Genomic DNA, 27,645 nt, shown 5'->3' with positions numbered 1-27,645 from the left:
AAGTAAGTTTGTTTTATTCCCTCTCCCACAACATTCTTGATTAAAGCCTTTCTATTTAACCTGAACTTAACATTTTTAACCTTAAAAGCATGAGATTAAATTATAGGAAGAGTCACAACATTTTGTCCTTTGACAAAAAAACTGTTTCCTGTTCCAAATAATTGTTGATTCAGCTTAAGAAAATATGTTGGAGTTCCCGTCATGGCGCAGTGCTTAATGAATCCGACTAGGAACCATGGGGTTGCGGGTTCGATCCCTGGCCTTGCTCAGTGGGTTAAGGATCCAGTGTTGCTGTGAGCTGTGGTGTGGGCCGCAGATGCGACTCGAATCCCAAGTTGCTGTGGCTGTGGCTGTGGCATAGTCCGGCGGCTACAGCTCCGTTTAGACCCCTGGCCTGGGAACCTCCATATGCCACAGGAGCGGCTCAAGAAAAGGCAAAAAGACAAAAAAACATAAAAAACAAAACAAAAAAAAGAAAATATGTTAATAGACAAAGTTGATATAATAAGAGTAACCAAAAAAGGCATGACAGTAATATAAAGATACATTTTTATTACACTAAAGACAACATAAACCAAAAAAGGAATGAGTAGTATACAATTTAAAGAACTGTTTTCTTTTGAAAGCTGTAAGCTTTAAAGCTGAAAAAAATTATATTTATCAGATATATAAGTGAAAAAAAGTTAGGCTTATCATTAACATTTAAAAAGACATTAGGTTTTGTTGTCATAGCAATATTTGCAAATATATAACTTTACTGATTGGATCCTAAGGTAAAACAATAAACTGAGGGTTTTTTGCTCTTGGTAAAAAGTTGTAACACTCTTAATTCACAACTAAAGTCTTTAGTTATATGCTTCTAACATTAGAATGAATTAAAAATGTCATATAACCGTTAACTTGATGTTAACTGTATTTAGATATGGGTAATCTCCTGATCACAGCTTCAACGATACGCTAGTAAAAATGAGCAGAAACCAAAATGTGTTAAAGATATAGTTCTAAACTATATTCATCTCGATTTAATTATATGAACTTTTTTATGTGTAAATATTTTAATTTACACACTCATTAACAAGGCTGGTTTATACTATAAATACTATCAAGATCAAAAGTTCCCATTGTAAATATGGTTATCTTACTAATATAAACATTTAAAAATTAAATGGCTCAATTAGTAAAGAAATTATGAAATTTTCATTCTATTTCCTACCAACTATTTCACAGTCATACCTTAGAGACACTAAAGTTTGCTCTTAAGAAGGATCTGGACATTTATTTCCTTAGAAAAACAAAACTGAGTCTTCAGAAGATCCTCATACTACTTATGCAGTAACATTCAAGCATTTGTAATTGCAAGTTAGTAACAGGAACACTGGAGTATGCCAAAGTATGAAGTACATCAAGCGCTCCGTATTTCCAGGTGAAAAAAATGGAGCAGTTCAACGATGTATTTGTCCATATTCATTTGCTTGCAACTTCTCCAAAATGTCATCTAGTGGCTAGTTGTTAAGGCTAAAACCATATATTTTTAGACATAGATAATGTAAACCTAACTTTCAGACCCTTCAATATAAGATTAAAAATACGTATTTAAAATCCTATTTTGAACAAAAAGAGTGAAATTGTTTTCTCACCAAAAATATAATCTAAAACCCAGACACTCTTCTTTAGAGAGCATAATATAAAGCAGTGGTCTTCAAACATTTTTTGCTCATATATCCCCTAAAATAATTTTGACAAGTGATATCTTGTGCCTATTTAAATTGTATAAAAATTTTCCTAAGTTTTAGTAAGAAAATATGTAATTTCTGCTAAATAAATAAATATTGAGACTTTAAAATTTAAATAAGTCTTTCAGATGTATCCCATGTAATGTTAATACCACACTGAATTGATACTGTTACTGTTCTTCTAAAATAAAATACTTCCTTGAATCTGCATTTCCTTTCTACTTTCTCCACAGAGTTTTATTCTACTTTGAATCTTGGAAATATGTTCTATTATATTTCTCTGATGTAAACTTTATACAATCATCAAGTGCATACGCAAATTATATTGAAATTACCTTTACACTAATTTTCTTTGACCATGAGGCTCTAAATTTTTTTTTTAATCATCTCGGTTATCATTACAACTATTGTGGGCACACAATTGATCCAAACAGCAAATAAATTATCAATTTTGACATAAAATCATTACAAATGAAAGGTAAAGTTTAATTAGAAAGTATCTCTTGGAGTTCCCCTGATGGCGCAGTGAAAACTAATCTGACTAGGAACCACAAGGTTGCGGGTTCATCTCTAGCCTCACTCAGCAGGTCAAGGATCCAACATTGCCGTGAGCTATGGTGCAGGTCGCAGACACAGCTCGGATCTGGCGCTGCTGTGGCTCTGGCATAGGCTGGCAGCTACAGCCCCAATTCAACCCCCAGCCTGGGAACCTACACATGCAGTGGGTGCAGCCCTAAAAAGTCAAAAAAAAAAAAAAAAAAAAAAAAAAAAGGTATATCTTAATGGAATGAATTGGAGATGAGTTTATGAAGCCTTGATTTTAAGAAATTGTTGAATTATCCCTGCATTTGGCTCTCTGGAGATTTTTCTTTTCCAAGAAACTAACCTTAGTAAAGTTCAAGCTAAGAAGTATGCCTCTCTTATAAAGTTAAGAGAATGGTGACAGTGAAGTGAGAGATGGGAAAAGAGAATGGTAGCTGATCCCAAGTTGCATTTCAGGCAGATCAGTTTAAGAGAGTGAAGGATTCAGAAATTGATTCCTTTAAAATTTTCTGCCCCTCCCCCCATACGCCTTGACAGTCTCTGCATCCTTGGGGGGGGGATCCATATCCGCCTGAATGCCCCTCCTCCAAGAGCCCTAGGGACAGTGTGGTGAACTCGAGCTGTGCCAAGAAAAAATACTTTTCCTGAATTACTCCTTTGGCTAAAGAACTGCTTTTGAATGTTTCCGAGGTGGTACATGTTACATTTTGCAATCTGCTTTTTGACCACTTGGCTAGGCAAAGTACACAACTGTGTGTCATCTGAGCAACCACACTGCACGAGTCAGCGGGCTCCTTTTGTACATGCACAGATTCTGAATAAGAAAGTCATGTTAAGGCGTTCCCTCGTGGTTCAGCAGTTACGAACCCAACTAGTATCCATGAGGACTCGGTTTAGATCCCTGGCCTCACTCAGTGGGTTGGGAATCTGGCGTTGCCATGTGCTGTGGTGTAGCTCACAGATGTGGCTTGGATCTGATGGTGCTGTGGCCGTGGCTCTAATTCAACCCCTAGCCTGGGAATTTCCATATGCCGTGGTTCAACCCTAAAAAGACAAAAACAAACAAACAAACAAAAGCTTTAAAATTAAAAAAAAAAAAAGTCAGGTCAAGGAATCAGCATAATAGCATGATCTGTTGAATAGAGCTCAATTCAGAGCCTATACTGCTATGGAAAAGCACTAGAAAAAAATAATTACACAGCTTTCACATGTAAATAAAAATGAGTGTAATTGTCTGTCAAAACATTTAAAAAGAACTCAATTTCATAAAGTAAAGCTGCATATTACTATTGCTCATCTTAAAACTTAATGAAGAGGAGTTCCCGTCGTGGCGCAGTGGTTAACGAATCCGACTAGGAACCATGAGGTTGCGGGTTCGGTCCCTGCCTTTGCTCAGTGGGTTAACGATCCGGCATTGCCGTGAGCTGTGGTGTAGGTTGCAGACGCGGCTCGGATCCCACGTTGCTGTGGCTCTGGCGTAGGCTGGTGGCTACAGCTCCGATTTGACCCCTAGCCTGGGAACCTCCATATGCCGCGGGAGCGGCCCAAGAAATGGCAAAAAAAGACAAAAAAAGACAAAAAAAAAAAAAAACCAAAAAAACAAAAACTTAATGAAGAAGGCCCCTATCGTAAAACTGAATGAAGAATGTCCTAAAATGTCAGCTCGGTGGTAGTACCTAGGCTGGCTTCAGGCAGAAGCAGACAAACTTCCAGAAAGGATATGTTTGCTGTTCAGTCTCTGCAGATAGGAGCTGACCTTATCCTGGAATGCCAGTGTGGCTTCACATGCACAGGCGTCTTCTGTGGAGATGAGTCTTCGTGCTTCTTCAACGGCTGACGGCAATGACAGTGCACGAAACATTAGAGCTAATCACAAGTCATAGCAAATCAGGAAATCCATGATTCTATACCTACATGTTTCAAGACTTACCTACATGCATTTTCTGGGAGATAAAAGGATATAAGAGCACAGAGAAAGAGGAGAAAATACGGTGGAACTTGAAGGTCACAGAAGAAACTGAGTTGGGAGATGCTGAGAAAAAGTTTGCAATTGTCAAGGCTGTTATATTGTTCTGTTTACTTTTATTTTTATCTTTTTGGAGCCACACCCGTGGCATATGGAGGTTCCCAGGCTAGGGGTCCAATCGGAGCTGTAGCTGCTGGCCTATACCACAGCCACAGCAACACAGGATCCTTAACCTACTGAGCGAGGTCAAGGATCAAGCCCGAGTCCTCATGGATGCTAGTGAGGTTCATTAACCACTGAGCCAAGACGGGAACTCCTGTTCTATACACTTTTGTGATTGTCTGAAATTATTCATGATCTAAAGAAAAGGTTTAGGAAGATGGTGTAAGGGGAAGCCAAAAATGCTGAGATAATCTTCTTGTTATACCGTGTCCTCATTAAGAAAGGAAAATAGCCCTCTGTATGGCCAAAATATGTCAAAGATTAAAACTAGATAATTCCTGATTTCCAGTACAGACTATAATTCAACTGAATAGTTTGAACTGAGAATTCTAGTTCTTACCCACAAATGCTTTGCAACTAAAGATTCAGGTTTGTATTGACATCTAAGCAAAGAGTCTGGGAGAATGGTAATTTTGATTCCAATGTCTTTCTGTAATTTGGTGAGGCAGTTATTCCTACTCAATACCATATCCCCTAAAGTTGCCTAACAGAAGTAAGAGTAACTTCCCAGGTCTGAAACCGATGACTAATCTTCCAACTGAATAGCGGTATTGCCTGAAGACAAGGAATGGTTCTGGGCTCTGCGTTTTCTCCCACATTCTACAAAGATAAGATATAGGGCTAGGGGACCATAAATTCACCTGATTCTTTCATTTATACCTAGCTGTCCAAATATTCTATTGAAACTGTTAGGGACACCAGCTCAAATCCCTGTCTCAATCAGTTAATTAGTAAACCAGAAAGTATCTACTGAATGCCAAGTACATGCCCAACCATCCCTGTACAGAGTATAAAATTGGTACCTACGACACTTTTCCAGTGCATCTTGCCTGATAGATTATAAACTCTGTGAGGGTAGAGGCTCAGTGTAATAGTCTCATTAAAACACCCCATGGAGGAGTTCTTTCATGGCTCAGCAGATCAAGGACCTGGCATTGTCACTGCAGTGACAACCGGGTCACTGCTGTGGTGCAGTTTTGATCCCTGGCTCAGGAACTTCTACATGCCATGGGTGTGGCTAAAACAAAACAAAACGAAAACAAACAAACAACAACAACAAACACCCCATGGAAAATTGGGATGTTGCACAACTGAAAGTTGAGTGATGGATTCATTCACAATAGCATTAAAAAAGAATACAATGTTTTGGAATAAATTTAACAAAAGTACTGCAAGACTTGTAATGCTTCAAACCACAAAACATTAATCAGTCTCCAGTTCCTTCCTCGGGACCCAGTAGAGTACTAGATATGTAACAGTAGCTCCATAAATACTTGCTGAATTAAAAAAAAAAAAATGAGTGGCTAAACAAATGAGGCCAGAGCCTAAACCATGATAAACCATGCTGGAATCCTCACCTTCCAGGAGAAGAAGATGCCCAAGACTTAAGATTGGGTCACTGTTATCCTCACCCTCCCCAAGAAGTTGATCCATACTTTACTGCAAATGAAGAAATATGTGCTGAATAACTCTCAGGAGTTATGATAGGTGCCAGGAATACAGACAAGATCTCCTACCCTTGGAGGCTGGGGTTTACAATCTGCAGGAGCATGAAAACCCAAGTCCAGAACTCTTGAGTTTTCGTCCCTTAATCTGCTTTACTCTCAGTCTTCCTCCCCTCAATAAAGATACCCCATCCTCCCAGATGCTCAAGTGGAATAGGAAAACCATCCTTCTTCCTCCCTCTTCCTATCCCCCGCATCTAGAATTCCCCTTGCCCCAGAAGATCAGCACAATTTGGCCCCGCCTAACACTCCAAACTATCTTATACGGCACTTCTCCCTGGCTGACTGTGCGTCCATCACACTGGTGGCCTTTCACTTCCTCTTCCCACTGAAGTCACCATCCAGGACCTGGCACTGCTCTCCCCCCTTCACAGCACTCCAGTCTCAAGCTACCTGCCGCCAAACCTCAGAACTCAAATGCCACTTCCTCAGAGAGACTCTCCCAACCTGAAATAGGTTCCTCCAACCGCCATGCCATTCTCGTCTTTTCCACCACTGCTCTTATTTAAATCATTGATACATTTGTTAGAGACTTGTCTCTTCCCCCTAGACTGCTACCAAAGACCACCACACATGTTGTGTTCAAGAATATGTACCTAGTGCCTAGAACATAGCAGGTGCTATATGTATTGACTGGATGAAAGAATGATTGAAGGAACACACAAGCTACCACAACACAAGGTGCCCAGTGCTGAAGGAGGACAAAGTTCAACGGAAGGATAAGGGGAACTCTGGTAGAGGGCATAAAAATTGCACTAGCCTGGAAATCAAACAAACATTATTATATAAATTTGATTCACTCAAAGTAACGTATAGAACGCATGTAAGTTCTGATGCATAGTAAAAAGGAACACTGATAAACCCACTGCACATAAGAATTAAAACATCAGGAATACTGTTGCAGAGACATCATTGAAGAAGTGGAAATATAAACAATCTAGGAGAAGATATTTGCAACACATAAAAATAACAAAGAATTTACAGCCGAAAATGTGAAGAGTTCTTATAAACCAATAAGAAAAACACAAATAATCTAATGAAAAATAAGAGCATAAATTGCATTTTCAGATAAGGAACTGAAATGATCATTAAATAAATATAAGGAGTTACCATTGTGGCTCAGCGGAAACAAATCCGACTAGGAGTCATGAGGTTGTGGGTTCGATCCCTGGCCTCGCTCAGTGGGTTAAGCATCTGGCGTTGCCATGAGCTGTGGTGTAGCTTGCAGATGCGGCTTGGATCTGGCATTGTTGTGGCTGTGGCACGGGCCAACAGCTAAAGCTCTGATTAGACCCCTAGCCTGGGAACCTCCACATGCCATGGGTGCTGCCCTAAAAAGCAGAAATAAATAAATAAATAAAAGAAGAGATGCTTAGCCTCTTTAGTAAGCAGGAAATGGGGTGGGGGGAGACTACAGGGAGATACTTCTTTACAACCAACAAATTGGCAAAAACTTTCACTCAACAAAGCTAAACATCGACAAGGGTGCGGTTCTTGCATTTTGAAAAGCAAAAGTAGCAAGGGAAGCAGATCATGGCAAAGGATGGACTCAGGTGAGTACAGGGCGTGCTCCTGGAATATCACATAGTTTACATGGCTGGACCACAGGTCCTGGTCAGAAGGAGTGAATCTGGGGGCAAATGCAGTGACAAGATGGAGTGGTTACCAGGGTTCGGGAGGACAAAATGGGAAGTTTTTGCTTAATGGGGTACAGAGCTTTAGTTTGGGATGAGACGAAAGTTCTGGAGCCGAATATTGGGATGGTTGTACAACAATGTGAATGTACTTAGAACACTGGACTACACTAAAAATGGTAAAAATGCTAAACTTTACATCATATATATTAAATATTTTATGTCATGTCAATGAAAAAAATCTGGACTTAGAGACTTTAACTAGGGGGGAAAAAAAAAAAAAGACCAGAGAGAATGGAATTGAACCATGGAGGGAAGACTGCCTGCTGGGAAAGTGGAATCATTTCATTCCGAAGACAGCGGGGAGGAAGCACTGGTGGATTCCAACTAGGAGCCAGACTCAGACTTGGACACGGGAAAGCTTCCTCCTAGAAGACTGTCCTTGCACATAAACTAGGCTTAAAGGGACAGGCTTTACCTGAACACGTCTTCTTGTCTTCATTCAAGGTGTAGCCGGTATAACACTCGCAGTGGTAAGCCCCGGCCCCGTCGTTCACACAGATGTGCTGGCAACCGTGGGAGCCGAGAGCGCACTTGTTACGAACTGGCGGGGAATGCGGCAGGAAAGACAATAATATCCACACGTTACACGTGGAAACGAAACACAGACTTCTGTGCAAGTACAGCAAAGGAGCCCTTCAGTCATCAGCAAAGAATCTGGGGAACCTCTACGGGCGGGACAGAAGTGCAGCCTTGAGTCCTCCCCAGTCACAGACTCAGCCCCACCCCCAGAACGAAGCCACGCAAGCCACGCCCCTTGCCTGGCTGCCCTCGTCCAGTCCACCGTCTAAACCTCCCCACCAAGCCCACCTCCAGCCCCAGCCCTCTGAGTCCTCCCAGACCAGCCTCCACCGCCTTAGTTACGTTACTCCCTCTCCCCAGCAGCTGCCGTCCCTGCTTTCTTAAGGTGCTGGTTCTCCGTGCATGAGCCTGTATGGAGCTCAGAGGCAGAAGCTTCCTTATATCCCCACAGTGCTTAGCACAGTCGTGCTTGGTACTCTTTTAATGACCTCATTAAAAAAAAAAAAAAAAAAAATTGGTGACAAGCCACTCCCTTTAATCTCTCTTGAAAAGGTCACATACTCCAATCTCTCCAAGGGAGAGGAAAGTATACATAAAATCTAGAAAAAAAAATTATCCGAATATGTCAAAACTAAACACCACCTTGAGAGCTCAGAATTTCTCTTAGGAGGGTTTTCACAGTATAAATGCCACTCTGTTCTGCCAGTGAGTTTAAGTCAAATTAATGAGGATTAGCAGTTCTGGCAACGGGCTCCTTTGCCAAGTCGTAAGGCTCAGATTCGCCCAAGATTGATCATCTTGAAACTGTCAAGGAAGGACTTGCTTCAAACTTACTGGAAGATCTGAGTGGGTCTAATTCAGTCATTTACAAAGTCTCCTTTACTAAAATGATCCGGCTTTAAGATTAACGCTACAGAAAAGTTCCAGGCCAAGTTTTAATTGGAAAAAGATCAGTTCAGCCTATCACACCAAGTAGTTACTGTCCAACTGACTTCCTCTAAAGTTTCCTATTTGCTCTACAGAGCCATAAAATTTTCCTGGATAAGGACCCTCCATTTAATGAGCTTTTCTCATATCCCCCATTCCCTACCCATTTCCCAGTAATTTTCTGAAGTAAGCCATGTTTGCAAAACCTAATGAGCTCACTGCCCTCTGAGCAATGTGTGCCTTGGTCTCGAAGCATGGTAATGCAGTGTCTGAAGCCTGACTCCTCACATGGCCTTTAAGAGTCTCTCTTGATGAATTGCAGGTTGGTTTGACTGCGGTAGAAAGAGCCACGTGTGAAAGAATGTACTGAGTGGACGTTACCTGAACACGTTTTTTTATCTTCGTTCAGAATGTAGCCCTCATAGCACTCACAATGATGGGACCCAGCTCCGTCATTCACACAAATGTGCTGACAGCCGTGTGTACCAAGAGCACACTGATCTCGAGCTGCCAAACAAAAGTCCAGAAGAAAAGAAGTTAAATGCAGAAAAGTCTCTTACTGCCCAATTCAGAAATTTTATTTGCAGCTAGAGATGTGTACGAGGAGAACTTATTAGAAACCACTCAGGAGTTCCCGTCGTGGTGCAGTGGTTAACGAATCCGACTAGGAACCATGAGGTTGCGGGTTCGGTCCCTGCGCTTGCTCAGTGGGTTAACGATCCGGCGTTGCCGTGAGCTGTGGTGTAGGTTGCAGATGTGGCTCGGATCCCGTGTTGCTGTAGCTCTGGCGTGGGCCGGAGACTACAGCTCCGATTAGATCCCTAGCCTGGGAACCTCCATATGCTGTGGGAGCGGCCCAAGAAATAGCAAAAAGACAAAAAAAAAAAGAAAGAAAGAAAGAAACCACTCAAAGCCATCAGTAATATTTGTTCTAACTAGTATTCAGCTGAGCAAAACAAAATCCTACACACACAATATTCTGTTTTCCCCTACACCCTTTCAGAATCATCTGTACTAAATTGTTTTTGTTTCTTTCTTTTTATGGCTGCACCTGCAGCCTATGGAAACTCACAGGCCAGAAGTCAAATCAGAGCTGCAGCTGCTGGCCTACACCACAGCCACAACAACACTGAATCTGAGCTGCATCTGTGACCTATGCCACCGCTTGCAGCAACGCCAGATTCGTAACCAACTGAGCGAGGCCAGGGATCGAACCCGAATCTTCACGGATACTAGTCAGGTTCTTAACCCACTGAGCCACAGGGGAACTCCCATACTGAGTTTTTATAATCTAAGTATCTCATAAATCCTTTCTAAAGCTTTCCCTTTAGGATTGTTGTATTTATGCTGCATCAGAGGGATTCCAGCAGTGGTGGAGCTAATTATACTAGATTCAGAAAGACATCGACTTAGAGTTTGAAGAAAGTGCAGCTCAGTCCTCTCCTGTAATAAATGAGGAAGCGGAGTCCAAAGCAGACCAACTGACTCAGAGAAGCATCAGAGCTCAAGACCCAAATTGCCACTCATGCATTTTTCTCTGTACTGACATAATATTTTTCTAATGATTTTTTTATCTTTGAACTTTCCATTTTGAAATCACTTTGGGCTTATGAAAAAGTTGAAAAAAGTAGTAGGAAAAAACCTACAATTCACCCCATTTCCTCAAATGTTAACATCAGATATAAGCATGGTATAACTACCAAAACCAGGAAATGAACACTGAACGATGCCATTAACTAACCTACAGACCTTATTCAAATTTTGCCAATGGTTCCACCACTAATGTCCTTTTTCTGGTCCTGGATCCAATCCAGGATCACAGAGTGTGTTAAGTTGTCATATCTCCTTAGTTTCCTCCTATCTGGGACATTTCCTCAGTCTTTCTTTGCCTTTTGTGACGGTGACACTTTTGAAAATTACTGAAAAATTATTTGGTAGAATGTCTCTCAATCTGGGTCTGTCTCGGGATCCCTCCTGGTTCTGAGTTTTCAGCAAGAACACCGCAGAGCGGCTGTCGGGCCCCCGGAACATCACGTCAGGAGCTGCAAGACATCACTGTGCCTCATTGCCGATGATGCGAATTTGGAGGACTTGGCTGAAGCGGTGTCAGCCAGATTTCTCCACTCTGAAGCTACTGCTTTTCCCTTTGCAAGTAGTAAGTATTTCATGGGATGTTATTTGATTTTAACTTACTACATTGTCTTTAGCATCTGGAAAGGATGGTTGGGGCTGGGTGCAGAGAACGAAATGAGCAACACACTCCCACCTGTGGGTCATGATACACACAGGCTACCCTTTTTAACATTTCCTTCTTTTTCTTTCTCTCCACCCCTTTCTTTCTTTCTTCCTTGGTTTTTTCTTTCCTTTTAGAGTCACACCTGTGGCATACAGAAGTTCCAGGGCTGGGGGTCAAAGTGGAGCTGAAGCTGCCAGCCTATGCCATAGCCACGTGGGATCCCAGCCACCTCTGAGACCTACCACGGCTCCCTGCAACGCCTGATCCTTAACCGACTGAGGGAGACCAGGGATCGAAGCCGAATCTTCATGGATACCAGTTGGGTTCTTCACCCACTGAGCCACAACAGGAACTCCCCTTTCTAAGTTTTCTAATAAAAAATGGGAAAAGCCCAAGATAGCAAGAGAGGAAAAGAGACCAAGTTTCCCGTTGATGTGACACCCCCCACCCCCCAACAATGGCTAGGGAGACAGGGAGGCAGTCGCAAAGCCCCCACCCCCACTTACCCGAACACGTCTTCCTGTCTTCATTTAAGGTATAACCTTCGTAGCACTCACAATGATAAGAGCCAGTTCTGTCGTTCACACAGATGTGTTCACAACCATGAGTGTTAAGAGCACACTTATCAATAGCTATCAAAAGATGATCACGACAAAGTCAACACATGAACAACATGGTAAATGAATAAGTATGGGCTGCACAACACACACACACACACACACACACACACACACACACACACACACATACGCGTGTGCGCGCGATGCTAATGAAATGGGGCAGCTTGGCACAAAAGGAAGCCTACTGGACTGGAGATTGGGAGTGACTTCCTTGTCTTGGCTTTTTCACCAACAGACCCCATGACATGAGTAAGTCTTCACCTGTTTTGGGGTCTCAAATTCATTATCTATAAAATGAGCAGCTTGAATTAAATGATCTCTAACTTTTCTTCCTCTCAAAAGCGTTTTTCTAGGATTTAACAAAATGGACCTAGTCCCCATCCTTCATTGATGGCATGTGAATATTCATGTAGCAGCCCCTGAGAATCTCCCTAACTTTTCTTCCACTTCTAAATGCCATGAGCATCTACAGTCACAGGGAAGCAAGAGTAGCTTCTATCTAGTTAAATAAAATCCAGGAAGACATTCCAGTCCTCAAAAGGGACGGAGAGTTCTGGTCTGTTCCTCACTAGCCCCTTTTCCCTCCCAACCCTTCTCTCTAAAACTAGTAATAAGTAGTAATTATTGTAATAGGCTGTTTTAGGTAGTATCTCACTTTTCTCCTCACATTCCTTTTCAAGGAAAGTCATTGATAAGAGTAAACCAGCCAAAGGCAGTTAGGAGAAAGCATAAGGCCAGACCACAGCTCAGAGAAAGAGCCCCCAAATAAGGTCCAGGCAGCCACCAGCCCCAAGGAGGCCTCACCTGAACATGTCTTCTTGTCAGCATTCAAGGAATACCCTTGGCTGCACTCACAGTGATGCTTGCCTTCCCCGTCACTGATACACACATGCTGGCACTGGTGTGTGCCCAGCAGGCATGGGTCCAAAGCTGTGCAAAGGAAATTGACAACAGTCAGCATCAACACTCAAGAGGCATTTCAGCGACTTCCTCCCCTGTCCAAAGACAACAAACAAAAAAACCCCACACATCACCCTCTGGGTTCCTCTCCGATTCTATCTTTAGCTCACTATAAAAATTGGCTATCTGTTTTCTGCCGCTGGCTTATTATAAATGCCACTCTTATTAATGTTTAAATTAGTAACTAGTAATGTTACCAATTTAAAAATCCCAGATCTTGGAGTTCCCTAGTGGCTCAGCAAGTTAAGGACCCAGCATTGTGACTGCTGTAGCTCAGGTGGCTGCTGTGGTACAGGTTGTATCCCTGGCCCAGGGACTTACACATGCTGGGGGCGCAGGCAGAAAAAAAAAAAATTAAGATTAACGAAATAAAATAAAATTTTAGATTGTGTGGTTGACTTTTCTCAAAGGGGAAAAGGAATTTTGAATTTAGAGCCGAAGCCAAACACGTGCCTTAGGAAATTTGACATTTTACTCAATGCATCCACCTGGCCAGAAAAAAGACTTGCTTCCCAACCACAAGACACAGGGAGAATGATAACGTCCCTCCTGAAGTTCTATGAGCCAGTTGTTCCCCTGCAACCAGAACCCAGTTGCCGAGAGTTCTACAGTTTGTGTCTAAACAGAATTCACACCCAGGCGTTCCTCTAGGCTGGAACCCACTCACTCCTGGGCAGCAAAGTATGTTTGAACATGCAAACAGTGCCAGGCAATGTGGGTAACTGCCCTCTGAATATGAGTCCTGGGTTCCTGGGCCCAAATGTATACACGTGCAACCTCAGGGGCTCTCATATCCGCAAGAAGAATAAACGCATGTGCTACACACAAACTGGTAAAAAGAAAAGGACAGACACAACAAATAAGATTCCATGAGCTAAACAGCATCTCCATCCTTCTGCTGGAGCCTGGAGCCATTTATATATGTCCTTGGGTTTTTGGTTTTTTTTTTCCTAGTGACATGTTTTGAAAGAAAAATCAATGGATTTAGTCATTTCTAAGAAACCAAGGAGACCTGTTGGAGGAGGCTGGCACCCCTGTGGCAGGTTACCCAGCCTCCACTATTTTGGCAACCAGACAAGGCTAATATTTTCCCAAGAAGGGCCTTTTCATGGAATAATCTTTCCAGTCTATTGACTACAACAAGCTGCCCCTCAGTCTCTTTTCCATAGAGAGGACATTTTCCCCCCAGAACAACAGGTCTTTTGTACCAGAATGAAAAGATGGCCACTCACCACTTGTGACTTTATGTCCTTCAAGCCTAACCCCAGGTGCTAGCTTTGAGACCCAACCTGGCCACAGACCAGCATCTTTATGGAAAAGCTCTCACCCACAAGCAAGGGGAGGGAGGGTTTCCTGGGAGAAAGAAAGCCGTTTTCTTTCAGGAAACCACTGGATGCCAAGGAGATGCCACCAAAGCCAATGACAGCTTGTGAAGGCCCAGTGTCCTGGGGCAGAAGAGACAAGGGGCTCCAGGCCAGGTCTGGCTGAGAGGAAGCCAAACTTAGCTCCCAACGGAGCCTTCATCTCCCATTTCCTGACAATGGTTGATTGCTCAGTTTCACCTTCATTTATATATAAAGCCGTCTTGTAATGTGTAATTGTCATTCTTGGTTCACTTGTCTCATCCCCACCCCTAGACTGTTGCTTGGTGATAGGGAAGGACTACCTTTATCTTTACATCATTGGTGATCAAGAAATGCATGGCTTGTATTCCAGTGTGACTGTCGGTCAGAGTGCATGTTTAGTGAAAAAAATAAACGTGGAATCAATTAAGTAGCAAAAGATATCTACATTTTAAAATTCATCTGAACTAGAAATTTGTCCACACCTGCTTGGATAATTCCATAGAGGGCTTTGAAAGATCATCTCCAAATGATAAAACAAATAAACAAAGCGTGAATATGGAGAGAAAGAAACAAAGAGAGAAATTGTTCAAAGAAAAACAAAAGTAAATTTTAAATTAAAAATTAAAAAGTTTAAGCCTGACAACTTCATAATTCTGATCAGTGATTACAAATAAAGCCCAGCCTTGAATGGATTCATATTCATGGATTTGGCTGCCTCATGCTAAAAATTCTAATTAAGTCAGTGTGTTCATATTTTAAATCCATCCTAGAGAAAGACAGGCAAAGAAGGACAGAGTAGTAAAAAAATTAGAATAAAAATAAAACAAAAAATACCTTACTTCTTGCCATCTCACCCGTGAGCTGAAATCCTCATTTCCCTGGTGCCTAACCCAGTCCCTCCACAAGGAATCATCAGAGAACGGGCTGAACCTGAAAGCTGGAGTGTTCACTAAACATACACTCCCACCGACAGTCACGCTGGAGTATAAGCCAGCAGATCGTTCCCTGGACAGATGCAGTTCCTGTCTCCTGCTCACAAACAAGCAGAGTTCTGTTAAATCTAGAGATGGTAAAACTAAAGAAAATATCTGGAAAAAATGTGGTAGGAGAGGGGAGAAGAGAGGCATCTTGAGTTTTTTATTTTCATTTTTTTTTCTGACCCCATCAGGGAACAGCAGGATCATTTACCCTGGATATTTCCAGAACTTCACATTTCTAATGCAAACATGGAGATTTTATGAGCAAAGCAAGTTATGTATAAGGCCACTCTATATTCCTAAGTCAACAAAGTGTGCTTAAGCTGGTTTTAAAAAAAAAAAAAAAATGAGAAGAATTGCATATGTTTAAGTTTTTCCATAAAATTTCCACCAAAAAAAAAAAAATGGAGGAGGGGGAGGAGGAGAAGGAGGAGGAGGAGGAGGAAGGAGAAGGAGAGGGAGGAGGAGGAGAGGGAGGAGGAGGAGAAAGAGGAGAAAGAAGAAGAAAGAAGAAGAAAGAAGAAGAAGGAAGAAGAAGGAAGAAGAAGAAGGAAGAAGAAGAAGAAGAAGAAGAAGAAATCTCTTTTTTTCTTTGGATACACAATATCCGACTCTAACCTCCTTCCCAGTTGGAAGGGCAGACTTACCACAAAAGGTTTCCTGGAATCTAGACGAAAGCTTCTCAATGACCCCATAGGTCTCCACGTAGAAGACGTGCTCGTCCAGGGGCTCGCTGGCCATCAGCCGGAGGGACTCCATGTCCGCCCGGTCCACGCCCACGGCGTAGAGCTCGATCCCCGACGCCCGGGCCCGAGCCGCCACCTCGTTCACCTGGTCCTGGGGCCGCCCGTCTGTCACGATGATGGCCACCTTAGGGATGTTGGAGTTGGGCCCCCGGGCCCCTGCCTCCACGGTGAAGGCTTTGTCCATCGCTGTCTGGATGGCCAGACCGGACATGGTGCCTGTGGACAAGGGTGTGATCCGCGCCACCGCCCGTTTCAGGGCCTGCTTATCCGAGTGGGTCTGGAGATGGAACTCGATCTTCACGGTGCTGGCGTAGTTCACCACTGCCACCCGAGTGTCCTCCGCCCCGATGTCCAGGTTGTCGATTATCCGCGAGACAAAGGTTTTCACTTTGGTGAACTCCAGGGGCCGCACACTTCGGGAACTGTCGATGATAAACACTAAGTCTAAGGGCCTGCTCTTGCAAATGCCTGCAAAGAAAGGTGTAGGGGACAGACATGACTAAGCGATGGTCACACGACCGTCAGAAGCCCGGCAGTTTCTCGACCCCAAGAGCTCTGGGACTGGAGAGGAGGCAAGGCAGCATTCCCGGCCCCTGAATACCCTTCGGTGAGCTGTCCTCCTCAAGTCCAGACTCCTTTTGGATGCTGAAGGCACTGAGGGCTTCAGAATTCCCTGGTGAGAATTCACAAAGAGGTGTGACGGTCCCCAAATGCCTCCCCTGCAGGCTGGCTGAGTCCTGAAATTTCACTTAGAACCTCCTCCTCCTGTTTAAAGCTTTGCTGAAAGATTCCTCTTGACTTCCTGGGATGAATGGATCCCTGACCTCTCCTAGGCACTTCGGCCATCTGAGGCAATGGCACCGTGTCCCTGAACTTATGAAAGGTGACCTCAGGGCACCCTGACTGCCACCTCCCCAGCCCAGGCCTCAAAGACCCCTTGGGACACGGCTGAGTTTGAGGCATGGCCACTGGTGAGCTCCTGGTGGCTTTCTTTTACTCCACTTCCAAGGTGGGGAAAACTGCTCCCGAGCAGCCCTAAATTCCCCCTCCGTCTGCGCATTCACTCGTGGTGGTGAACTGTGAGGTGCAACTAGCCCTGAGCTGTATAGTTTGTGTAGAAAGAATGACAACTGAATCATGCTGATTGCATTTCCATCTTTGTGAGCATGTCATTTTACAAAACAGAGATTTTGACCTGGCATCTATCCTACTGCCCCCAGCAAATTCTCTTGGTCACTTTTCTTTCATTTTTTTCGTTTACCAAATATTTTTTTGAGCATCTACCATGTATTAAGCCCTGGAGCTACAAAAGCAAATAAGCCAGATTCCCTGCCCTCAAAGAACTTAACTCTTTTCGCATAAGAGTAACTGGCCCACTGGGGCAACACAATACATATTTTGTCTTCATCTCTTCCTTCTTATCCTTTTCCCCCCTAATCTCGTTCTGCACTCCTCCCTCTCCTAGCCTCCCAGATCAAATCCAAAAGTCAGGACTGGCTAAGAGGGAAGCCATTTCCCTTTTCTCTCAACCCACACACACACACACACACACACACACCAGGCCCTAAATGGAAATGAGATCCTTGAGCATGAACTGCCCTTCAGGGTTCTTTCCGAATAGAGGGATAGAAATTAATGCAACTCTAAGAAGGCAATTTTCTCAGTGCGCAGGGAGAAAAGGTGTAGGTATTTATTTATTTAAAAGAAATTCCTAGGTTAAGCAGTTGATGACAGAAAAAGCCCTGTCTGGAACAGGAATTATGCTCCTCTGGAGTTTTCTTTTAAAAATTGAAAGTGTTGGAGTTCCTGTCAAGGCACAGTGGTTAACGGATTGGACTAGGAACCATGAGGTTTTGGGTTCGGTCCCTGCCCTTGCTCAGTGGGATAAGGATCCGGCGTTGCTGTGAGCTGTGGTGTAGGTTGCAGACGTGGCTTGGATCCTGCATTGCTGTGGCTCTGGCGTAGGCTGGCGGCTACAGCTCCGATTAGACCCCTAGCCTGGGAACCTCCATATGCCATGGGAAGTGGCCCTAGAAATGCCAAAAAGACAAAAAACAAACAAACAAACAAACAAAAAACAAAAAAACCCTGAAAGTGTTTCCTTGGTTTTATCCTGATTCTTAGAAGTATTAACTAAGAAAATAAATAATATCTTACTTTCAATAGCACTTTAGGGATCATGGGATTCAACTCCGTGAAGTTAAAAAATGTGGAGGTTGTTTTTATACTCATTTTTCAGGTGAGAAACCTGAGTCTCAAGGAGGTGTAAGAGCTAGGACATTGATTGCACTCCAGGTTTCCTGACTCCCAGCCTAAAAGGCCTTTTTTTTTGGCTGCAATCATGGCACAGAGAAGTTCCTGGGCCCGGGACAGAACCCACACCACAGCAGGGATCCAAGCCAATGCAGTTACAACACCAAAACCTTAACCCACTGTGCCACAAGAAACCTCCCCAAAAGTACCTTTCACTGCATGGGTGCCTCTCTCTGAGGCAACATTTTCCACCACAAAAATCAACATTATCTCATGTACCTACTAACACACTGGTGGCTTTGAGCCACTGGTCTAGATACACTATAGGTCATGTATTTAGCTAAGTCAAAAGGAATTAATCCTTTTTTTTTTTTAAACGACTCCAGAATTTCATTTCATCGATGATTACCATGCATCAAGAGCAAAGAAGAAGAAAATTCTTCCTGGAGATGGCTGTGGATATTTTTCCATAATTGGAATAAAAGGAAAACTACTATATGAACTCCGTCTCCGACAATGGGGTCCCTAACCCCCAAATGGTGTCTTTACTAATGTCGGGTTTATGCTCTTATGAGTAAATGTGCAGGAGTCCTTCCTTTTCCACTTGATTTTTCACATCGAATCACCCATGGAAGATTACAGGGGTGTGGGGGACAGAATAATGCTTCTCCCGGAAGATGTCCATGCGCTAATCCCCAAAACCTGAGTGTTAATTTCTATAGTAAAGGAGACGTTAAGTTAAAGATTTGAGATCGGGAGGTTATCCTGGATTGTTCTGGTGGGTCCAGTGTCATTACAAAGGACCCCAAAAGTGGAAGAGGGAGACAGAAGAGGCGATCTGAGAGATGACATGTGAGACGGGGTCACCCTGCCTTCGGTGGCTTTGAAAATGGAGGGAAAAGGCCATCAGCCAAAGAATGAGGGCCCCCTCTACAAGCTGAAAAAGGCAAAGAAACGGATTCTCCCCTAAGATCTTTTCAAAAGGAACGCAATCCTGCGGACACCATAATTTTAGTCCAGTGAGACGTGTCAGATTCCTGATCGACAGAACTCTTCGATGATAAATACATGTTGTTTTAAGCCATTAAATTCATGATAATTTTTTATAGCAGGCATAGAAAATATAGGGAGCTTGACTCAGTTGGCAGCTCATTCTGTGAGCATCGGCTTACTTCCTGATTCAGACCCCTTATCATTGTTTTTGAATCTCACTCCCCTTTACTAGACAACAGCACTTCGGGGTCCCAGAAACCAAGAAAATGAGAATCTGAATTTCCTAAAATGTTTCCTTAATCTTAAATAACAATTGTCAGTTTCTGATAGTTTTGCTAGAAATAAAAGCCCGTAATAACAAAGCTGAGAAATTTCCACAAACAAAAAGGAGGGACTTTGGAAAAGGATGGAATGTGGCATTTATTAAAGAATTATCATTCCATGTAGGTTTGGATTCCGGGCAATAAAGGACCAGTGCTGCTTGAGGATAACATGAACGCCCTGTGCAGAATCCTTCCTCCCTCTCCCAGTCCTGTGCCCAAGTGAGGTTGATCAGGACCAGAGGGAAGATTAACTTCTGGGAGAAAGGCTTGGCCCCCCAACCCCATTCCTGTCCTGGAGCGACTAACTGGCTGCCAGCTGGATTTAACCATGCTGAACCCCAGCACTCCTTGTCTCAATGACAACGCTCTTGCCATTCCAAATCCAGCCCACTGGAGCCAAATCCTTTGTGTTTTTCCTCAACATTATCCAGAGAGGTGCAGGAGGGGTAGAAGACACAAACCAACCTGAGCATGAAGCATCACTGGCCAGAGGAGACTGGACTTCCAGACACTGTTTGGTGCAGCCTCTCTTTAACAAGCCTGAAGCTGGACTTTTTGGTAACGAAGATAAAGCCTTATGGGGACCATATTAAGAGCTTGGTAGCTTGGAGAAGTGGAAAGACCTATGTCTGGGATATCTGAGTCCAGAGTTTTATTTTGGGCTCTGACGCCGATTTGCTGGGTCCCCTCACCTTGACAAGCCTCGGTTTTTCACCAAAGACCCTAAGTGTAGGGTGTTTAAGGATCTAAGAGAGCAGGGGTTGGTCTCTGGACCCAGTCAACAGGAGAACTAAAAAAGGGAATCTAGGGAAAGGCTTATTGGGCTGAACCAGAGGTGGGTCTGGGACAGAGAACTGGGGGGTGCCCAGTCTTCCCGCAGCTGCCCGGTCCTCCCGGCCCAAATCGCAGGGGGCAGCTGCTGAAGTTTGAGCTTCTGGACACCCCAAGTCTAGCCCCGGCTACGAGTGACCTTGGGCATCTCCCTTCCCTTCTCTGTTCCTCAGTTTCCCAGAGGATTCATGGAGGGGATCTTTCTCCTGCATCACGGTCTGGCTGGATGAGGATGGAGGAATCATTTGGCGGATGACGGAAGCTTTTCCTCTTCATTCGATGCCTGGTCCCCCTGCCCACCAATCCATCTCGCCTGGCCCTGGCCCAGGATCTTCCTCCCTCCTGCCGGTCTCCCTCCCTGGAGCCCCCTCGCATCCTCTAAGCCTTGGGTCCCTCTCCCGCCATTCCCACCCCCATCCCACTCAACCCCCGCCGCAGCCCCGCCAGGCCGTGTACCTGCTCCGCGGGCCCTGCCAGGCTGGCCGGCCCCAGAATAGGGCGCGTGGGTGGGGGCGGCCGCAGCCGGACGGCGTCCGGGGCTGCCCCCTGGCCCGCGGGTCCCCAACCTCCGGAAGCCCGGGCGGACCAGGGGGCTGGGGTCGGCGGCGGCCGGCAGCAGCAGCAGCAGCGGCCAGAGCAGCAGGAGCAGTGCCGGGAGGTAGCGCGGCATCGCGGGCTTGGTCCTGCTGTCGGGGTCGGTCGGCTGGTGGTCGCTCGTTTGCGGCTGGGTCAGTCGTGGGCTGGTTCCCGGCGCCCGGGAGGCCAATTTAAAGGTCCCGCGGCCATGGGCCCCGCCCCTCAGCCTTGGGCCCCGCCCCTCAGGCGTAGGCCCCGCCCCGAGAACCCGCCCGGGGCAGAGCGCAGCCCGGTCCCCGCATTCCCGCGGCCAGCGCGGAATGTCTGGGGCCCCGACGGCCAGCGGCGCGGCGCGGCGCGGTGCCCGACCCCCGCCCGCCGCCGCCGCCGCCGCCGCCGCCCCATCCGCCCCTGCCCAGCGCCGGCCCGGCCGCGTCTGGGTGGGCTCGGCCCGGTTCCTCCTGGCCGGGCTCTGCCTCTCTCGAAACTTCTGCCTCGCTGTACACCCGGGACCTTCCCGACCCCCTACTCTCCCTCCAGACCGCCAGGCCCCTCTAGCGGGCGCCCCAGGCTCCCAGTACAGGAGGTCCATCCAGGCTCTGCCCTCCAGCTCCGGCCAGGTTTGCCTGCCTCAAGGGTTCACCTTGATCCTCACACTGCATTCCTTTCCGCAACCAAGTAACCCAGGTTTTGGTGTGGACTCTTAGTTTAAGAAAAAAAAAAAAAAATTTTTTTTTTTTTTTTTTTTTTTTTAAGGCTCACAGATTCTAGCAGCATGAATAGAAATTCTTTCATTCAGCTTCAAACATCCATAAACATTTGAACTTATATTACCGGGAATAGAAAGTCAAACACGCATTCCCCAGAGAGCCCCCTGTTAGCTGGAAGGACAGCCTGTACCGCCTGGCTTCAAAGGCTCTCCCTCTCTCCCACTTCCTCTCCGCAAGAGTGATGGTGGCAGCCCAGGGGACCCTCCAGGAACTCCCCGTCTGCCGGCAGAGGAAGCAGCATAAATGGTGTACCTGTCTGAGGGAACACGCTGAATTCAAAGAGAGACTGGCTCTGCCTGAGGAAACCAGGAAGGCTTCCAAAAGCAGGTCTCCTCTGAGCTGGTTGGTGAAACATGACAATGAGCATCAGTTCCAGCAGATCCTGTCTGGTGTTCCCGCTTTCAGACTACTGCCTTTTACAATCTACATTCCACATAGCAATGTTAAAAATCACTTCTTAAACCTTGCAACTTCACTTCCAGTGAAATTGAAACTCCTTTTCATGGCACCTCATCTACCGCACTGACCACATCTGGAACTGTACTCTGCTCTCCATGTGTCAACCACACTAGCCTTCCCCTGTCCTGGAGGACGCCAAGCTTGTTCCCGCCTTGTGGCCTTGGCACCTGGTTGTCCCATCTCCCATCTCCTATCGTCTCCCTTCACCCCAGCGCACTGCTTTCCACTCATCACGTCAGAGTAGTGGTTCTCAATTTCTCATCTCATCAAACCTCCACACTCCAGGTTTTGACACACTCCATCAGCATCCATGGGAGCAGCTTATTGGGACAGAAGCTTCGTAAGAGTCCTAAGGAGGGAAAATGTCTCTCGACTCCCTATGAGAATGCACCAATTTCTTTTTCTTTTTTCTTTCTTTCTTTTTTTTTTTTTTTTTTGCCTTTTTAGGACCACACCCTTGGCATATGGAGGTTCCCAGGCTAGGGGTCCAATCAGAGCTGCACCCACTGGCCTACCCCACAGCCACAGCCATGCGAGATCCAAGCCATGTCTGCAACCTACACCACAGCTCATGGCAATGCTGGATCCTTAACTCACTGAGCGAGGCCAGGGATGGAACCTGCATTCTCACAGATACTAGTCAGATTCATTTCTGCTGAGCCTCGACAGGAACTCTGAGAATTCACCCATTTCAAAGACTCTTAGAAGAAGTTATAATGTTATACTAATGGGAAGGGGCATTAAAAAGATTGGAAGAAGCTATGCCAAGGTGAGAAGGGCTTGCCAGACACAACGTCTGCCAGTTCTCATGGACCTATGTCATTTGCCCATTGTTATGTTCTTTGGATGATCCTCAAAGTCTTTGAACATCCTTACTTTGACTCAGCTTTATGAATCAGCACCGCCCTGAGTAGCATCCAGCAGCTTGCTCCCCAGCATCTCTTGCAGCTAAAATATATGCAAGTGACCCAGACTTCATTGACCAGATGAGCTCACCATTCTGTTTCAGCAGCTGGTGGTGAGAAGAAGCAAGCCCTTTGTAGACTTTGTTCTGACAAGGGTAGGGAGACAGCTAGCTTTCAAAGCAGCCATGGAGAGGCTAGAGCTGAATACGGTGCCTGGGGAAAGCAGAGTGAGCTGTGCTGTCTGTGCCCAGCAGCAGTGTCTCTAGGTGTCGCCTAGAGCTGAGTTGCAGTAAAATCTGGGAGCGTTTCATGACCATATGGCTTCCAGGTTTGACTCTCAGGTCCTTCCAGAACTTATGTGAGCCACTTGGCATCCAGGGCTGCATATAATGTATCATTTATCCATACATGTATCCATATTATGTGTATGGGTACTGTAAATTTCACATTTATAGTCATCACATATTTACTATAGCAGATGGAAATCCATTTTGAAAAATGGCAGTATCTTGAGGAATAGATGGCTTTTTTCATATGCACTTTGGACTAGTTGTGGGACTGATAATACCCTTAATATATCCTTTTTCTGCTTATTCTAGCTGGAATGGGTTCTGTTGCTTGCAACTAAAATTGTTACCCTAATTTTATGTTTTTTAACATCTGAGTACCACTAAGGAGCATTGTCTTATCAAAGAGCTCAAATCAAGACTCTCTTAGCTCCTTGGTGAATAACAGGACACATTAGTTGCCAGTAACTCAGATGATTTTGGATACCCATACATATCCAAACATATATATATATATATGCCACCTTGAATGAAATGGAAATTGTCTGATAAGTTGATGTTTCCAGAATTCTTCCCACCGACGTTCACGGCCTTACCACGGAGGTCCAATGATTCCAAAAACAAACACAGAACCAAACAAAAAGGCAGTTTTTCTGGCAAGAATGTCCAAGAAGCCCCAGGGGGCTCCTGGCCTAGGTTGTAGCCATGCTCAAGAAAAGACTAGAATAATTTTTTGATAACTTCATGAGGTAGATGATGAAAAAGCCCAACAAATTTCTTGAATTATTAAAAACAAAAAAGTAATGAAGATTTGCATATACTTTGCATTGTTTTTAATTTTTTATTATTATTTTTGAATAGATATTGCCTGTACTTGGTCCAAATAGTGAAAGGCAAAAAAAAAAAAAAAAAAAAGGAAGCTAACATAGGCTGAGATTACTTTTCAGCTTTGCATCACTGCTGATGTGCAAAGGATTGAATATGTAGGGCGGGTGATTTTTCTCATATAAGTAGGATTCCGGCAGTAATATAAGTCTTGTGAGCTACTCAAGGAACCGATTTTCTTCTGCCACCCTTGGTGTGTGGATTTTGTCCTCAAGACTGCTCAGCCTCCAAGTACTGTATGGTGTTCAAGGCCAAAGGAAGCGGAAAGACCAAAAGACAAAGGGCAAAATCTGAAGATTTTCTTCCTGCGTCTCATTGGCCAGAACTCTGTCACATGGCCACCAACCACCACCCCCAGTGGCAGGCGATCTTGAAAAGTAAATTTCAGCTTCTTAGGACTACAGAGAGAAGGCAGAGGAAAAACTGGATTGGAATGGGTGTTGAGAGCTAAGCTATGGAAACTGTCACAGGTGTCTAGTAATAAAGAATCTAGCCCTCCCCCCAAGCCCCACTGCAGTGGCCCTGCTGTTACCAATAGTTGACTATCCATGTACTTGTACATAGAAATATTTTTTACATACTGACGTATGTTATTTTCCAGGTATTCTTTTGAAAAAGACGTGTTTCTAACTTTTGACCAGGAGGCTGAGAGTTCAAAAGAGCTACCTCTAAACAAGTTGAAAAAGTCTTAGATTCAATGGATGCACTGGAGAAAATATTGGCCAAAAAATGTCTCAAGGCTTCTTAAATCTGGTAAAGAAAAATATGAGACCAAGTGCCTGGCCAACAAATACAATCAATCTCTCTGTCTCTCTCCCTCACCCTCCTTCCTTTCCTCCCTCCTTCTGTCTCTCTCTCCCTCTCTCTCTTCTTCAAAAAACATCTCAAAGCCAAAATGGAAGTCTTTTCTGAAAGTATAGGAAAAACTTGCTCTAGGGGGTTTTTTGGCTACTAAAATCCACCTGAGTAACACTAAAGTAAATATGCAGAAATGAATGTATGCAATGGCTTAGAAATATGTTACCTCCTTCATTTTTTAAATTGCCACAGGGGTTGACCTGGTACTAATTATGGAGTGGTCATGATTCTAGTAAATCTTTGGGAATCAGCAAAAAATGTGGGCGTTAAGGCTAACCTTTGTGTTCTAAAGTCTGCAGTTTTTAATACCAGCTTCAGTACATGAGAGTTGTTTGAGAATGAGGTGAGGTTGAAGGCAATGTTGGCTGCTCTGGGAAAGAGGAGGGTTATTTTTGAAACTTAGGTAGCACATTTGTATCACTGCCAACAAGCTCTGAAGAGGTCTATTAATGGCCTGCTGCTATTAATTAACATTTAGGACTCAAGATGTATTTCTGTTCAAAACAATAAAATATTTGAAAAGAGCAACTCATGGCAATTTTGCTTCCCTTAATAAAAGATTGGCATTAATTTTTATTGTTTCATTGTACAAGTATGAGTATTGAGTTTCACCAGTTAATAAGAAAAAGTCCACCGATTCATCCATCACCAATATAATCTCTCCATCAGAGCAGCCTGCCCTGAGGCCATATCTCCGTTTTTTCAAGCTTGTTTTTACCACAATCCAGTGTAACAACTACATTCTATACCATGAACCAGGAGCTACAGAAATATTACATATATATGTAACATAAATAGTAGTTTCCTAGTTTCCTAAAACAAAACTTACCCTGACCGCGTAGGATATATTCTAATGTCTTCTGTTTTGTCTCCCTCCATTCAGTTATATTTTATTTTTTAAGAAGGATTTGATCATGAATATCTAAATATAGAGTTCATGATTCACTGATATTTCCCAGTCAGCAGCTTGAGAAATTGTTTTAAATAGATTCTTTTCTCCTGTCTCTGTCTTTCCCATCTACCACAGCATCATGTTTATGTCTTTCATGAGACTGGACTCAATTTGCAATTATTTGGTACATATTACATTTGTTTATGTCTCTGCCCCACTAGACTATCCGCTCCAGGAGGGCTGAGCCGATGCCTGCGATGTTCACTGTTCAATTCCCATAAATTCTTCCTTACTGTGTGCAGGTTCACCGTCTCTGGTGGGGCCAGGACTTTGAGAAATGAAAGCTCATAGAACAGGGCTGATACTTAGCCCTGCCTTGGCGGAAGAGTAAACAGGCATGATAGATTGTTTGTGGGAGATGAAAAAACCTGGCATTGCTTTTTCCAAGAGGAAAGAGTTTTGCTTGGTTTCACTCCACTCCTTGATAAGAGCCAGCTCTGCTGGGCATGGGCCGTGCACACAGGCCCTTCCTCTGGCCTCCTCCAGCGGGGGTGTTGGGCCTCCTGCATCACGGGCTCCTTCTCTGGAGAAATTCAGGGAGCGAAGCAACAGGAAGTACAATGGTCGTTTCGGCAGTTTGCATGTAGGCATATGTAAAACTTAAAATGGTTCTGCTAGGGAATAAATTATGGGTAGCTTTCTTTAAAAATTCACTTTACATGGAGTTCCACTGTGGCTCAGTGGTTAACAAATCCGACTAGGAACCATGAGGTTGCGGGTTCGTTCCCTGGCCTTGCTCAGTGGGTTAAGGATCCATTGTTGCCATGAGCTGTGGTGCAGGTCGCAGACACGGCTCGGATTCTGCGATGCTGTGGTTGTGGCATAGGCCGGTGGCTACAGTTCCAATGAGACCCCTAGCTTGGGAACCTCCATGTGCCATGGGTGTGGCCCTAAAAAGACAAAAGAAAAAAAAAATTCACTTATTACTGCTGTTTTTATAATGCTAAAAGACTATTTCTTTATCAGTCAGCTCTAGCTAGGTGATGCTCTAATAACTAATGACTCCAAAATCTCGGGGACTTAGAGCAACCAAGAGCTGTCTATTTTTTGCTCTGTTATGTATCTACATCTCACCTATTCTGGCACCCAGATTTAACGGGCTGCCTCAGTGGGAACTGGTCTTGTGACAAAGGGAAGAAACGAAAGATGGTGGAACCAGATGATCGATCTTAACATTTTTGTGAGGAAGTGGCTTCCATTAATTCCGCTCACATGTTATCCTCAAGTCAAAGAACCCCAAGTCAAAGCAAGTCACGTGGGCAAGCCTGCCGTCAGTGGGTGGGGGATGTAAGCCTTTTATGAGAGGTGTAGCAAATCACTAAAAATTGTATTGAGATCTGGCACAATGTATTTATACTTTTTTTTTTTTTTTAGGGGCCAACTCTAGCAGCATATGGAAAATTCCCAGGCTAGGGGTCCAATCGGAGCTGTAGCTGCTGGCCTATGCTACACCCACAGCAATGCAAGGTCTGAGCAGAGTCTGCAGCCTACATCACAGCTCATGGCAACACCAGATCCTTAGCCCACTTAGGCCAGGGATCAAATCCTCATGTTCA

At 44.4% G+C, this 27,645-nt stretch overlaps 1 protein-coding gene across 1 annotated transcript; it reads right to left on the bottom strand.

Moving 5' to 3' along the window:
- Nucleotides 1-531: 531 nt before the first annotated feature.
- Nucleotides 532-21,139, bottom strand: MATN3 (matrilin 3). Its single transcript, XM_085019951.1, has 8 exons — nucleotides 20,854-21,139; nucleotides 15,899-16,465; nucleotides 12,773-12,898; nucleotides 11,855-11,980; nucleotides 9,494-9,619; nucleotides 8,082-8,207; nucleotides 4,001-4,109; nucleotides 532-1,500 (listed from the first exon to the last, which is right to left on the bottom strand). Exons 1-8 carry the CDS (start codon nucleotides 21,065-21,067, stop codon nucleotides 1,443-1,445), a joined length of 1,452 nt encoding a protein of 483 aa, XP_084876077.1. The 5' UTR covers nucleotides 21,068-21,139; the 3' UTR covers nucleotides 532-1,442.
- Between the last annotated feature and the right edge of the window lie 6,506 nt (nucleotides 21,140-27,645).

The sequence above is a fragment of the Sus scrofa genome, chromosome 3 (genome assembly GCF_054392235.1).
Source record: "Sus scrofa isolate SSC_HxYL_T2T_F1_AM1 chromosome 3, Sscrofa_HxYL_maternal_Yorkshire_Landrace_v2.0, whole genome shotgun sequence".
Classification (NCBI taxonomy): domain Eukaryota; kingdom Metazoa; phylum Chordata; class Mammalia; order Artiodactyla; family Suidae; genus Sus; species Sus scrofa.
This window is presented reverse-complemented; position numbering and strand designations above follow the sequence as displayed.